This window comes from Panthera tigris, chromosome F3 (genome assembly GCF_018350195.1).
Source record: "Panthera tigris isolate Pti1 chromosome F3, P.tigris_Pti1_mat1.1, whole genome shotgun sequence".
Taxonomy (NCBI): Eukaryota; Metazoa; Chordata; class Mammalia; order Carnivora; family Felidae; genus Panthera; species Panthera tigris.
In genome coordinates this window covers 43,769,726-43,785,288 of record NC_056678.1, presented here as the reverse complement: position 1 = coordinate 43,785,288, position 15,563 = coordinate 43,769,726, and the positions used below count along the sequence as shown (strand labels likewise).

The 15,563-nt window shown below is 48.4% G+C and overlaps 1 protein-coding gene and 1 non-coding gene across 3 annotated transcripts in view; both read right to left on the bottom strand.

Annotated features, from left to right (window-relative positions):
- Nucleotides 1–9,096, bottom strand: part of TMCC2 (transmembrane and coiled-coil domain family 2) — a 40,152-nt gene extending 31,056 nt beyond the window's left edge. Inside the window, exons 1-2 of one of the 2 annotated variants that reach the window (XM_042976278.1) lie at nt 8,924–9,096; nt 8,499–8,802 (exon numbers count right to left, since the gene is read on the bottom strand). In XM_042976278.1, the coding sequence (XP_042832212.1) occupies nt 8,499–8,802; nt 8,924–8,982 (363 nt within the window). In that variant the 5' untranslated portion in view covers nt 8,983–9,096. Of the gene's footprint in view, nt 1–7,448; nt 7,640–8,498; nt 8,803–8,923 lie in introns of those variants that run through there. The other variant, XM_042976280.1, reaches the window with a different exon arrangement.
- Nucleotides 9,097–15,214: 6,118 nt separating this feature from the next.
- Nucleotides 15,215–15,321, bottom strand: LOC122236091. Its single transcript, XR_006214290.1, has one exon. It is a non-coding gene; the product is annotated as a U6 spliceosomal RNA (small nuclear RNA).
- Nucleotides 15,322–15,563: the final 242 nt, after the last annotated feature.

Sequence of the window (15,563 nt, the reverse complement as noted above, 5' to 3'; positions counted from 1 at the left end):
TCCCCTCTTCCCCGTCTGTTCTGAAGGTGAAGGAAAGCCCAGGATGGTGACTGGCTGACCACAGGACCTTTGCTTTCGTAGTACCGAGGAGTCTGCTAAAGTCTATGGTAGGCGTGAGGGGAAAGAACAAAAAAGCAGCCAAAGAATAATGAGACGGGGGTATTGCTCACTAACAAAGTGCAAGACAAGAGAGCTGGGTGACCCGTGAGCTGGGGTGCTTCTGCATATAGGCGTCCAAGAGGAGGTGGTTGAGAAGTTTTGACATAACGTGGTAAGTATTTAAAAAAAAAACAAAAAACAAAAAACACAGCTCAGCACATACACATAACCAGCCACAAGTTTTGGAAATGAGGAAAACCATGGTGACTAGCTTGAGAGAACTTGGCCACCAACGCAGCAGAAAGCGCCACCTGTTCTGACTAACAGGTTCCAGCTCCTAAATGTCACTTGCTTTTCCACATTGACTTTTGCTTTTCCCCAGCTGCCAGGAACCATTGTGGTGGCCAAACGAAGCCACGGATTAGGAGGAGAGAGCCGAGATGTTTCAGAGTCAGGGGTGAGGCATAAACAGAGCTCTCCGGACCTAGTAGAATGAGCGAGAACTGTCCCAGAACAGCCCGGAGGCCAGCAGTTAGCCAGAAAGGAGAGCTTCCAGGCCGGGGGCTGACACCTGGGGAGGGGGAGGAGAGGACACTTGCTGTCTCCTCCCCCTGGAACTATTTTTAAGGGCAGAAAGGACCCCCTCTCCTTAGGGTGCTGTCATCCTCTCAGGAAGAAAGCATGAGCTGGATGATTTTTTGTAAGATCCTTCCTGAGAAGTTTGTGGTGTCTCAACAGGCTTCATCTGTTTTCCTCCCTGGGTGTGGGTCCCCCAAAGGGGAAGTTTGCTCCAAAATCTGCAAACACAGCTGCATGAGATCAGAAGTAAAATGCTTTAGGGTACAGCGTCTTTGGCACCATCTGGTTAAAAACAGCCCAAAGCGGGGCGCCTGTGGGGCTCAGTCAGTTAAGCGCTGGACTCTTGATTTTCGGCTCAGGTCACGATCTCACAGTTCATGGATTCGAGCCCCGAGTTGGGCTCGGTGTTGACAGTGCAGGGCCTGCTTGGGATTCTCTCTGTCCCCTCTCTCTCTCTCTGCCCTTCCCCTGCCCCACGTGCGCGCTCCCTCTCTCCCTCTCAAAATAAATAAACATTTTTAAAAAATAGCCAAAAGCAGCCTCTGATTCCTACAGGTCCCTGTGTTCTTAACTCCCAGAAAAGCTGGATCTTAACAAGTCATGATAACCGATAGCAAATTATCCCAACCTGGCAGCTGAATGCACATCCCTTCCTCCCACCTGGGTTCAGAACTCCCTCCGCCCCACCACAGCCTCGGGTGCAGGGGGGTGACTGGGTCACCATGAGCCTTAGCAAGCCTAGGTCGCCAACGTTCCTCTATTTATAGGGTCTCTATGGAAACAGGGCCAGCATTAGAGAGCTAATCGCTGTGAAAACCCACAGAGTCCTACTCTCAGGATACAAAGTGGATTGAGGAAGTCTCCAATTGCCCTTAAGAAGCCTTGGGTGGGGGGCCTGGGGCTGGGAGAGGGAGCCTTGCCCCAGGTCTGGCACCGACGAGGATAATGACGGAGAGAAGCGAGTAGCTGCCAGCGTTCAGGCCTGTCTGGGGTTTCTGTGAGAAACACAGTGATGAAAGATTTTTGGAATCATTTTTTTCTCCCCCAGCATCACAGCTGACACTTAAAAAAAGGCAGATCTCAACACAGGGGCAAATGACTTCCCCATTCTCGATTTTATTTTAATTCCTCCTTCCTTTATTGCTTAGAGAATTCTGCCTGGTGCCAATGCAAGTCTGGGAAGGCGACCGCCTCCCCTGGGTCTTTAGGCAGAACTGACTCGACATATACCAGCCCGGAAGATTTAAAAGTTGCCCGTGTGGTGCGCCCTCTCTCCGCCTCCTCTCCTCCTACCCACCCTTCACTGCCTGCCCCCTCCATCGAGCCATCCCCCACCAGGTCTCACTGCCCTGCTCTGAATTCCAGAGAGCTCATTATCTGCACCGCTCACCTTGCAATTAATCGTGTGCCTGGTGACACGGCTTCTAGTGCTTTCTCAAACTGTTATCCAACTTTTTACCTGCTTATGGACAGACTCCTCAACGGAGGGCAAGAGTTCTATCATCTATATCTTTGCATCCCTGATTTTACCTGACAATTGCTGCGTAATTCTTTATTTTCGGAGTGGAAACTATCCAAGCCTACAAAACCATCTTAAAAGAGGACTTAATCCTTAGACAATGACCTTTTCCAAAGACATAAAATGCTCAGCCAGGCAGCTTGTGTCTAACCCAGATCCCTCCTGCTACAGTTCAAAGTCTTATCTCAGGGTACCTCATCCCAGTAACGGCCAAGGCTGAACTGGCCTGGAAGGAGATGAACAGGGACCCGGGAGCCTGAACGTGTTTACCGTCTTCACACACAGTTGGGGTCAGGGCTCAGGTGCTCACAGCCAGTGTTGTTTTCCAGGGTGGACATGACTCAGTTAACGTGGCTGGAATAAGGAAGCCTTTAGCCATTCAATTTGAAAAGTAACCTATTATTCTTCTCACACAATCACAAAACATACCTGCTCTCCCTCAACAGCTTCGTTCTAACTTCGTAACATGGAGAGAGGCTTACGTGTTTGGCTGATAACGGTGGACCTTGTCCAGTCCTGGCCGCGTTCTAAGAATGCACCCTCCTGGTCTCTGAGGATTTCTAAGGCAGGGGCCATCTCTTAGAAGAGAGATGAAAACAGGGAAGAATTTTGAGTTGGCCTCCAAAACTACCACTGAGAAGCCAGCTGAGCTTTTCCCCCAGCTCCCAACACTCACACTTTTTCTTAAAACTTCCACCTAAAATCCAGGTCTTAGGAGATGTTTCAATTCCTTGTTGAGGGAGACAGTCTTGTTAGCATGACTGGCAACGAAGGACAATTAGATCCACAAAAAAAAAGAAGTACATTCGGCAAACACTGAGCCTGCGGGACAGTTCCCACTAGAGCCACGAGGGCAGCTGGGAATTTATCTAGAACCCGATACGTGGCAGGAGAACGGAGAGCTCCCTTTGCCACGTGCTTTCCCGTCGGTCACCAATTCCTCCGGAGCCCACATACAGGGCTGCTCTGAATATTACTGGAGGCAAAGAGGGGTGGGGATGGGGCCGTCCTGGGCCTCGGGACCCTCCACCCTCTGCACCTTAGGTGCAGGTGGGGTGAAAACCAGGGAACCTCAGCATTTTTCACACCCCTGCACTATCCCTGACTATTTACAGGGCTGGGAGAACAATTGTATTCTAGTCAAAAAGGACACTGGCCCCACTTTCCCCCAAAAAAAGCCCCTCTCCTTTTTTTTTTTTAATGTTTTTATTTAGTCTTGAGACAGAGAGAGACAGAGCATGAGCAGGGGAGGGGCAGAGAGAGAGGGAGACACAGAATCCGAAGCAGGCTCCAGGCTCCGAGTGGTCAGCACAGAGCCTGACGCGGGGCTCGAACTCACGGACTGTGAGATCATGACCTGAGCCAAAGTCGGACGCTTAACCGACCGAGCCACTCAGGTGCCCCAACCCCTTTCCTCTTCTTTGGTAATTAACATTCTACCCTCTCTTTATTATTTTTTTTATCTTTTATTTTTATTTTAGAGAGAGAGAAAGCACGCACAAGCGAGGGAGAGGGGCAGAGGGAGAGAAAGAATCGGAAGCGGGCTCCACGCTCAGTGGGGAGCTCGACACGTGGCTCGATCCCACGACCCTCGGATCACAACCTGAGCTGAAATCAAGAGTCGGATGCTTAACCCACTGAGCCTACCCAGGTGCCCCCTACCCTTTCTTTAATATCTTGCTCTAAGCCCACCTCTTCCGATCGACCCCATATGTTTCTGACTCCACTGCATGATGCTCAAAGCACTCTTACACTTATGTGTGCTTTGATGGGTGATTTTCCTGCAAGCATTTCATCCTGTTTGGCTGGGGGCTTACCTGTTGCCAAAGAACTAATTTCCCCTAATTTCCCCCTCCCTTGATCTTACATCTACTGCAATCCTACTTCCCTGATGAAATCTATCCCAGGGGTTCAGCCCCTGCGTGAGACTGAAGGAATCTTCATGCCTGAACATATCACTCCTAAAGCAGAAGTAGGAGAAGGCATGTAGAGCCATACTCTACCGTCAGAACCCGCCACTAGAATCCCAGAGCACACACGTTCCTTCCTGTGAAGTAACTTGTCTTCTCCTCCACTGATGCAGTAGAGAAACTGAAACCCAGAAATCTGATCAAGAGCCATGGCCTTAAAAAAAAGGGGGGTGGGGGAAACAAACAAGGGGTGCCTGCTGGCTGGCTTAGTCAGTAGAGTACACGACTCTTGATCTTGGGGTCGTGAGTTCAAGCCCCACGTTGGATGTAATGCTTACTTAAAAAAGCAAAAAAAACAAAACGTCAAACAAAAAAAAAGAACAGAAAAACAAGCAGGGGCTTCTTGGGAATGTCAACGTTCTCTTTCTCGACTCAGATGGTAGGTAAAGGGGGTGTCTGTTTTGCTGTTGTAAACGATACGTATGCGTTTTCAGACACTTTTCCAGACACGTCTTATTTCACACTTTAGAACAGCGCCTTTCCCACTGAAGGGGTTTGGTATCTGTTGACCCATGATCCCTTCCCCAGTGGACTCTCTATGGGAGGGTTGAAGGAACCCGGGCCATTTGGGAGAGGCTCAAGTACCTGTGAGCGCCAATAAAGGTGGGGAGGCCGCAAGGGGAACCACACAGGATTCGGCCGGGACTTTCGGCCAGCTATGTGGCTTCTAATCGCTTTTTCTCATCTTACTCTGAACAGGCAGGGAGGCTAGTGCATGGGGTGAATGGAAGACCATCAGCTGGAACCCAAATGAATCTAAAGTCAAAAGCACTTCGAGCCAGGACTGTAATAATGGGATTCCAGCATACCCCCTTTTTTCTTCTGGGAAAAGTATTAACAGTGCCCAGAAATCCCTGGGGAAATTATCCACAGGGGCTTTTGTGAGGGGAAGAGAACGTCAAGGGAAGGCCTCTGGCTCCGCACTTTCAGAGTCTCCCTTTCAGGAAAGGCTCAATTGCTCTGGCTGCACAAGGGGAGGGAGAGGTGGTGAGGCTGGTGATTTCCTCCTTGCCTTGAGGCTTCTGGAACCCAGGACAGAACCAGCTGACTCTTATGCTTCGCCACTCATCCCAGGCCTCAGCAACAGCTACCACCCACTGTAGTTTTAACAGGAATGTGTGCCCCGTGTCCCTTTCTGCAGTTTCCTCTGAGCTCCTCCCCACTCCCTTTTCTCACTGGAGCTGGGTTTCCTCCCCGGAGAATTCCAGTGTACTTTTTGGTCAGCTAACTCTCTCTGTTGCCGGCCATCCTGGCCTGTCCTCCCGACTAGCAGGGAATCTGGTAGTGGCAAAGGACTTGATGATGATGACAAATGACTCGAGACACGAACTGAAGTGCTTAAATAGGAATCCAAGCCACGAGTGGAGGGAGGGGGCCACGGGACTCTGGATTGTTGGGCTCCTGTTGTAGGGAAGCCACGTCAAGTGTGCTGAGGAGCTAAGAAGGCCCCCAAAGTACCCCCATGAACCTCCTGGGGGGCAATGTCCATTTGCAGGTGATTTTTCAGTAACAATTACATAATTGCTCCTTTACGATTGCTGTTTCACTATTTTTCCTTCTTTTCATTGGCCCTCAACCCCGTAATTACAGGTCCCAGGCCCCTGCAGCAGAAACTTACAGCACAGAGTCATATCCTGCACAACACTGAAGGGAGGCCAAAGGAGCCCCTGAAACCTGTAGGTGCCACTAGTTAGGGCACCATTCAGATCTATTTGGCAAAGACTAAAATCCCCCCCCCCCAACCTCCATGGAGGTGCTTCAGACAAAGAGCCTCCTTTTTTTTTTTTTTTTTTTTTTTTGCCCCTTTCTCAAGATGATTTCTTCCGATGCATTTAATCTATCACAATGCCTGAAGCTGTCACAAGAAAACAGAAGTGGGACTAAGGGACCAAAAGTCTCCATCTCCAAAGTTTAAAATGAAAACAAAAGCAAGCCAGAACCGCTGGTCGCTCTAGGCCAGACACAGGTGTTACAAAAAAAGTTAAACTTGCCCCTTTCTGGTATCACCATCAAATCCAAACAAGTCTGCTTCTAGCCAGTGTTGGAGCCAGTCGTGGAATTTTTCCATCATTGGGAAAACTGTGCCACCATTGGTAAACAACTTTTTCCAGCATTGGAGACCAAGTTTGGACACTTCAGTCTTCCTATTCCCTTTTCTGAGAAAAAGGCTCAGAAAAGTTGAGTGATTTGCCTGAGAGCACACAGCAAATCAAATTTCGATGGCCCAGTCCTTATCTGGTTCTGAAGTCCCTACCTCGTAAACATGTTTTGATAAAGCAGACAGAGATAAACAGGAAAGGGCTCTGCTCGTCTCCCCATCCTCCTACTGAGCAAGCAGCAGCTATGTTTTCTCCTCCTTGCTGCCAGCCTGGGTCCACATGGCTGTAATCTACCTCAGTGATATGTTTTGGGGAGGGGGCGGTGAGGCTCCTTTTCTCACATCTGATCTCAATTCTGCTTCAGGGAAGTTCAGGGGTTAATATCAGGTGTAGAGTTGTTGCTGCATCTGCCTGACCAGAACGAGGGCGTCACTCACACACACACACATACACACACACACACACACACACACACACACACACACACACACTAATAAAAATAAAAAAGACAAAGAAGAGAGATGATAGAGGAGGGTGGAGATGAACGAGCTTTCTTAAGGCAGCGTTATCGACAGAGACAAAGACACCGCAGCCCCCACACCACAACCAGCCCACCCACCTTCCCCCACGTAGGCAAGCGGGGGATATGAATGGGGCTGGCAGTTCCCACTGCTGGCCTGCACTGGAGAGTGGGGGAGTTTCCAAGGCTGCTTCTCATAAACTCAGGGCAAGGGTCCCATCTGGTCAGAGAATCAGGTTTTGCTGGCCAGACTCCTCTGGATGGGCCCAGAATGAGGCTGAAGTGTGCAGCAGAAGGCTCACCTCCTTCCCACATCAACATTAAGGGCACCCATTTCTGTTCATTATCTCACTTAAAATAGGAACCACACCTCCTGACCACACAGGGTGGGCTCAGAGGTGACAGCTGGGACAGGCGCCAAGGATGCCTCGGGCCTGACGAGAGAACAAACCTCCTGTGCACAGCCTACCCAATGGAGCTCATCTTTAGACAGAAGGCTTGCCCCAAACATCGGAACAGGGCACCTGCAGAGCAAGAGGTCACATTCCCATAACTGCCACAATTTTTTTTTTTTAAGTGCACACAAGGAGCTAGCTGTCTCCCTTTCTACCCCTCCCCGAGGCACACAGACAGGTAACACACCCAGGTAAGAGCACACTCACCTGCGCTCTGACTTCCTGACTCTGAGCTGCTCAGGCCAAACGAGGAATGTCATTGGCTTATTCTGGTAAGCTCCTTAGTGGCTGCTGCCATAGGATACGGGCTTTATTTAACATAATGGAGTCCTTTTGCTCCCCTAGCCCAGACCTTGCACCCCCTCTGGAGACTATCTCTCCGGAGGCATCAATCTCCAAGGCATCTAAGTTCCTTCCTTGGGCTGACATCTCGCTCAGCCCCGTGGTGAGCCGGCTTGCAAATCCTGAGCCTGCAGTCCCTGTGGCAGCTCCAGCAAAGGCGCATTATTTATCCCCGCTTCTGTTTTAATTAATATAGAGACATATTCAACATAGCTCGATAATTGTGTCGGCAACCGCAGGCCGGAAAATAAAGGGCTCCCAGCTGCATGTGATCGGCTGTTTCGGATTCTGGTTCTAACTGCCGGCTCAGCATGTGTGCCCCGAGCCAGCCCAAGCACCGCTTGGCCACCTGTCAGTTCTCCACCCTGGGGGTTGGTTCAGCAGGCAGGCAGGGATCTCCAAGCACTAGCTTAACCTCTGGCTCCACCTAACGGCAAGAAATCCACACTCCCCTTTCACAGATGGGCAAACTGAGCTTCATCCAGGAAGGTCCCAAAAGGAGGAAACTAATTCAGCAAAGGAAACGAATGGTCCTCTACTTGGCCTCCCACGCTGCAATTTTCTTCCCCTGCCATCTTACAGGAGGGAAAGTGATGTCAACTTTTTAGTTAGCATCTTGGAATTCTCCAGCCCTTTGTCTGCGAACAGCACTTCACACACATTATTCAAACAATCTCGGGTGGGTGAGTCACTAGAACGTCTGCTGAATAATGAGGAACAAACACAGAGGCCTGAAATGGGGCTGAAAGACGGAGGCACAAATGGTACCTGACGTCCAGCCGGGGGGTTCTGGCTGAACATCCTCTCTGACCTTTGCCTGGCTTCCCCATCACTTTCCTCCTGTGAAAGCACTTCAGCGTGGGGCGGGGGAGCTAAGTCGCCGGCTGAGCTTGCCAGGGGAAGGTCTGCGCTCACCTTTAAATCAGGAGGCTTGCTTCGGGGCCCCGGGTTCGGCGCCGCGGCAGCGCCCGCATCTGAAGTTGGCCCGCCTGCAGAGTTAGCACCCGTGGCCTCCCCGGGCCGGAGGTCCGCGCCCGGCAGGTGGCAAGCGGCATCTTCCAGCCCAGCTCCATCCTCCTCGCCCTGCTGTTGCTGCAGCTCGTCCGATTTGCACCTCTTCATGGTGTATGTGGGTCGGCAAGGGGAATCTGTCCTTCCAAACGCGCCGTCTTGGGGGAGACCGCACCCCTTCTTGCACTCAGAAAACGAGGCCCGGGGTCTGAATTAGTAACGAGGGAGGGGTCGGCGGGTCACAATTTCTTGAATTGAAAGATAAATCAGGATGAGGGAGGGGCGAGGACAGGGAGCCTTGGTTACAGCCTGGAATAGTTCATTACGACCTGGGGAGCGGAGGCAGGTCACAGTCGAGGCTGGGCAGCAGCAGTCCTTGGGCAGTCATTGGAGCGGGAGGAGGAAGGCAGCCCCCGGCCCCCCAAACTTTCTGCTCCCGGGCGCCGGCTGGGCGGAGGGGAGCCGGGCGGCACCGCGCATCCCTCCCGGCGGGCCGGGCTGCTGGGCGAGGCAGGGCACCGGGCAGCCGGCGGGGCAGGTCTTTGGCTGCCGCCCTCGGCTCGGGCTGCGGCCCCCGGCCCTGCCGCCGGCCCCCGCCCCGCACGGGCCCGCCGCGGAGCCCGCAGCGCGCCCGGCCCCCTCCCCGCCCGCGCGCCCCGCTCCCCGCCCGCCGCGCCGCTTGCTGCAAAGCCGCGGCCGCGGCCCGAGCCAGCGGCGAGCGCGCAACCTACCCCGCCCGCTGCCTCCGCCCGCGAGGGGGAAGGCGAGGCAAGGAGGGAGTGACAGCGGCAACGGGCCAATGGGAAGCCCGGAGGGCCGAGGGGGCGTCGCGCGGCCACGTCTTTAGGGTTGGTTGCACCGCGCGGTCCCCCAGGAGAGGTCTGGAGGGCTGTGCTGCTGCGCTTTGGCATTGCAGAGAGCGGGCTGCAGGGTAGAGGCGGGGCGGCGCGCCACCCAGACGCGGTTGTAGCGGAGCCCGAGGGACCCTCCCCGAAAAGACTCTGCCGGGATTCCCCCCACCCACTCGTTTTATTTGCCAGGGAGGGGGCGAGATAGGGATGTTTATCATCAGTGCATTTTGCTGTAGCTTTGACAGTGATCCCCTCTAGCTCACATGGTCAGAAACACAAACCTTATGCCTATGTTACCAGCAGCAAATGCAGAAGGGGAGGGGGTGATCTTCTGCCCCATCATCCCTTCTCCCACTTGAAGTGACTATCTCATATGAGTTTTAGCTTTATGCTCAGAAATTAGAACGTATTTCATTGTTTAACGCAACAATATGTGTGAGCCCTTGCAAACTGTGGAAAGGCTTTTAAATAAGAAGGCGTGTTAATGGCAGGAGGTTGATACATATGGAAGAGAAGAAAAAGAACGCAATCGCTTTTTCCCATAAATCTCAGCCAAAGTGCGCTACTAATCTGGAGGCAGAAGACAGTAAATATTGGGGCTACCAAGATACGGAGCCGAGTGATAACAACTCCATCCGAGTGTCTACTGTGTGCTTACTATGGATATGATGCTTTTTGCCCATCCAGCAGCCTAGACCAATGGTTGTTAGGGGATGGTCCTGGGACCAGCAGCACCAGCAGCACCTGGAAACTCGACAGAAATGCAAATTCTTGGAAACCCAGCAAGACCTACGGAATCAAAAATAGTGAGTCCAGAAGTCGGTTTTAATAAGCCCTCCAGGTAATTCTAACGCAAGCGAACATCTGAGACCCATTCATTGGTTTAGATTGTGGCGAAGGGGCCACTGAGTCTGTGAGTCACAGTGATGATCCCTAAAGTGTTTTACAGTTTTCCAATCGCTTTTACACCTATCACGCCATGCTAGCCTCACTTCAGTCCTACCAGGCTATGAGTTTCCTGACTCTGTTCTGTCCTTTTTCCCATTCCAACCACTCATTTTCATGTGTATCCTGGAAGAGCCCAAGTTGTTAAGAATTTACTTCAGTCAGGCAGCTACTTTCTAAACTAGGCAGCTCCGTTTTTAGAAGATAGGAATTTAGGATGGGCTGGGAATGCAGAACCACCCTCTACATCCACTACACGGTATCAGGCACAACGCAGAAAAACAAAGCTTTACTGGTACTCTGCTGTTAGTATTTTCAATGGTGAGGGAAAGACAGAATGCCAGTGAAGAACAAGGCAGGACCAGACAGAACCAGTGGGAGCAGATTCTCCTGGTGCTGAATGTCAGGCAGAATAGTCTACTGCCCTCTACCAGACTCCTGGCTAGCCCTAGAGAAATGCAGGGACCCCTACCAATTGAATCGTGTCTCATTTCTCTCCTAGGTCGAAGTTGGCCTTAACTTTGATTTTTTTTTTTTTTTTAATTATCAGACATACATAGCATGATGGTCAAATTTCCTATTTGTGGCCATATTTAGCGAGGTGTAATGCAGGTCAATAAAAAGGAGCCCTGTGTTTAATGAAATCAGCTAATGCCATACGTTCCATTTGGGAGAAGCAATGTAGCATGGTGGTTAAGAGCTTAGACTCTGCGGCCAGACTGGTTGAAAGCAAATCCTGGCTCTGCTCTCCGCTCACATGTGACTGGGGGCCAGTTATCTAGCCCCTTTATGCCCCAGTTTCCTGATTTGGAAGTGAGGATAATGACAGTACTTATCTTATAGGGTGTTGGGTAGTAAATGTAAAGCATTTAGACATTGCCTGGTGCAGAGTGAGGGCCATGGCTATTATCAGAGAGGTCATCCAGTTTCCAAAGCGTTACACATTCCACTCCAATGGTTCTAACCTTGGGAGTTCAAATGCTTCTCACCCAGTCCAACTTTCTCTGTGTTCATACTCATAGAACAAATACACTACTGCCAAAGAAATATGGGTGGGAGGTCTGTGTAGAGACCTGTGTTACATACAACTGCCAGTTTGAAGCCGATGGCAAATTTTCAGTAGCCAGAGTAAATTCTTGAGTACCTAAGATAAACAGAACTTGAAAGGAGTTGGATTGAGATTCTTTTGAAAGGATGGATCATTCTTGTGCTCTAGGCTTCTTTGCAAAAATATAGGCACATAGGATGTCTTGATGTTCAAGAGAAGACAAAAATGTGCAGATTTGCGATGTAGGAGATTATGTTTAGTATGCAAGAGTAGATTTTCCATTTTTCTTTGACACCGCTGCTTAATTACAAATAATAGATAACATGGTGTCTCAGGAAGAACGCGGGTCTTGGTGTTAGACTGTCCATGTGAGAATTCCAGTTCTGTTACTCCCTGTGTATTCTTGGGCAACCAACTCACTTAACCTCTCTCACCCTTGGTTTTGTCATCTATAAACAGGCGCTAATAAGATCTATTCCCACCTGGTTATCCTAAGGATTAAAAATAGATAATGCACGTGAAAACATTCAATACATAGATGTTCTCAGTAAACCTGAATAAAACAAAAATAATTAACAGATTTATCTAAGCCCCCAGTCTGCCGCATGAAAAAAAGAATTATCTCACTAAGCTTAATGCTTTTTGTGAAAGGAAATCCCAGTTAGGCTAATGAAAGGGGGGTGGGGGGTCTCCTGGTAGTATCATATAGACTAAACCAGTAAATATATAAACAAGAAGGATAAAGATCAGGGTTATGGAACGCTGCTCCCATGTCAACAGCCAGCTCAATTATCTTGATAAACTGATGAAGCTTTAACTATAGAGGATAAGGTGCCAAGATCAACAGGTAAGCATAGAGTAAGGTTTTTCTTTTCTTTTTCCAAAAGGCTACTCTTTTTGCCATTAGCAAGGGGCTTGCAGATTATCCAAGAAAATTCTGTTTCCTACTCCATAGGAATTCTTTAAAAAACATTTTAAACATCAAATGGGTAATACTTGTCAGCTGTTTTAAGCTTTAACACATAAGAAGAGCGCTTAGCTTAGGAAGTAAAAGTACTCTCTACTGAGACCAGATATAATAATTTTCATCACTGTATTTCGATACCAACATCATTATAAATATTCCTTTGTTAATGTAATTTTCCTCTCTTCCTTTTAGAGATTTCCACTGCCACTCAATGCTCCCTTGAAAAAAAATTGGGTTCCGTTGGGTTAGGAGAAGTAAACTATGCAAATAATCGTCAGGGAGATTGGCTGGATCGCCGAAGACGTCACAATCCCACCACCTAAATACAGGCTTTTTATTGGCTGTTCTAAGAGGCAGACGGACCGGGCAGGCTCTGTCTGCATCTCTTGTGAGTTGGAGAGAGCTCTGAGTCTATACCAAATTTTATTGTTTTTTTTTTCTTAAAATGTACTCAGAATCATTATCTACATATTGTTACATTCTCCGTGTTATTCCATATGGAAATATGTCTTAAGCAAATATTTTAAGTGACTACTTCCCATTCTATCAAGTGACTATATCGTAGTTTACTTAACCGCTATCTATCTTATTCTGGGATACTTAGTTGTTTCCATTTTTTTTTTTTTGCCTTTAGAGATAAAACTGTAATTACTATTTTCATTCAAAATTGTATATGTTCTTTCCTCCATAGCATAGAGTCTCTGATCCCTAACTGGCTGTTTTAAAAGAGTAGAACCAAACACATTGCCACTCTGCGACCCTGTCTCTCACAGCATCCCCAAAACCTGCATGGGAGATCCCAATGTTCAGCTCATTCCCTGGATTTGTCAATCTCCTAATCTGTGTTACAAAAAGGTGGAAGTTCCTACATCTCATTTTCAGGTAGGATGCATATTCTTCATTCTGGGTGCTTGTTGCTCTGTAGTAATGAGAGGAAAGTCGCAATAATCATGACTATGAACAGAGGAGGTTTGTGAAGTGTAAACTTAAACCCTGATTGTACTGCTCTGGGTGAACGCCTGGGACTGGTAAAATGGCTGCCTTGTGTCCCTTTCCATCTCTGTAGGGAATCCATACAAACCTCTGCACGAGCTGTTACTTAAAGCTGAAAAGGCCAGCCCTTAAAAAAAAAAATAATGATAAAAATGATAGAAGAGAAAAAAGGGAAAAAGAGAAAATATCAGCTTTGGTCAAAGAGAATCAGTTTATTATTTTACACCTGAAGATAGATATCTATGGCAGTTACATCGATTATTCTACGTGGTACTTTTAGATATGATAATAAGAGCAAGGAGTTACCATTGAAAGAGAACTCAGGTGTTTGGGCGTTTTGCTAGGAACCTTGCGAACGCTGTCTTAATCCCCACAACAGCTCTGCAAGGTAAATGTTATTCCCACTGTACAGATAAGGAAACAGGCTCAGGGAGATTCTCGCACTTTCATAGGCCTGAAATCTGCCCCCTGCTCTGTCCGACTCTTACCGTAAAAAAGCGTCATAGCTCACCCTTCACAGCCCTAATTTTCTGAGCCACTCCTGTGGTAAAGAATTTACCAGTGAGTACCAGTCCACTGTTAAATATATCTGCATTCACTCAAAGAAATTTATGAAACACATTTCACGTACAAAGGCTTTACAAGATGCTCATGGAAGATAGAGAACAATAAAAGACACTGGCCTCGGCCTTTGGACTTAAAGTCCAGTTGGGGAAATAAAAGGCACAAACAAAACGTGAAACAACAAAAGATTGAAATGGTGCTGTCTGTCAGCATTCCGGGGTGGTGGAGATGATTAATTAAGTACCTGAGCAAAGGGGAGAGAGAGGTCTCTACAAGGGATTGAAAAGAACTCTGAGGTAGAGGTATTTACACACATTTATCCATATCATGGGTGTTAAAAGAATACAGGGGCACCTGAGTGGCTCAGTCGGTTAAGCGTCCGACTTCGGCTCAGGTCATGATCTCACAGTTTGTGGGTTCAAGCCCCACATCAGGCTCTATGCTGACAGCTCAGAGACTGGAGCCTGCTTTAGATTCTGTGTCTCCTCTCTCTGCCCCTCCCCTGCGTGCGCTCTGTCTGTTCTCTCTCAAAAATAAACATTAAAAAAATTTTTTTAAAGAATACAATGTTACTTTATGATGATTCATTTGGAAATCTTGAAGTAGGTAAAAACTATATAACTCATCTTGAAAATAGAATCATTCAATATTTGGATCTCTTTAGTTTTACATCTGCATGTTATAGAGTTTTTATGGCATCGTAGTGATGGGAAAAACATTTTTGTCTTTTCATTCTCGGAGACCATAGGCTAGTGATTCCCAAAAAGTATGGTGCATTGGGGCGCCTGGGTGGCTCAGTTGGGTAAGCGTTGGACTTCGGCTCAGGTCATGATCTGGCGATCTCGCGCGGTTTAAGGGTTCCAGCCCCCCATTGGTCTCAGCTGTCAGTACAGAGGCCAATCAGATCCTCTCTGTTCTGCCCCTCCCCTGCTCGTGTTCTCTCTCTCTCTCTCTAAAATAAATAAACATTTAAAAAAAAAATCTTAAAAAAAAAAAAAGTATGGTCCATGGATTACCAGCGACAGAAAACACCTCGGAATTTAGTTATGTACGCAGCTCCCCAGGCCCTACACCACATGGACGGAGACAAAATTTCCAGGGGTGTGGAGCTTGAAACGTGCACTTGAAACAAGGCTCTGGGGTGATTCTTACGCACATTGAAGTTTGAGAACCACTGATGTAGGGCAAGAATTGGTGGGTCACATGTATTATAATTTTTAATTCAATAAACATGTAGATCTATTTCAAATCGGAAAATCTGGAACGCTTCACGAATCTGTGTGTCATCCTTGCGCAGGGGCCACGTGAATCTTCCCTGTATCGTTTCAATTGTAGTCTCTGTGCTGCCAAAGCGAGCGCAGTTGATCACATTTTTTGATAGATTTGTGAATTCATAATATCTGCTGTTTATTGAGCGCTTACTATTTGCCTGTCAAAAACTCTCATTTAGGCTAAAGACAAACTTTGTAGGTGAGTTCGTAACCTCCGTTTCACAGATGGGAAACTGAGGCTCAAAGAGAATGAGAACTTGGCCAAGGTCACCTGACTAGTTAGAGCTAGCCCAACCGGTTCTGCTTGCCTTCAGTGACTATCCCTCTCCC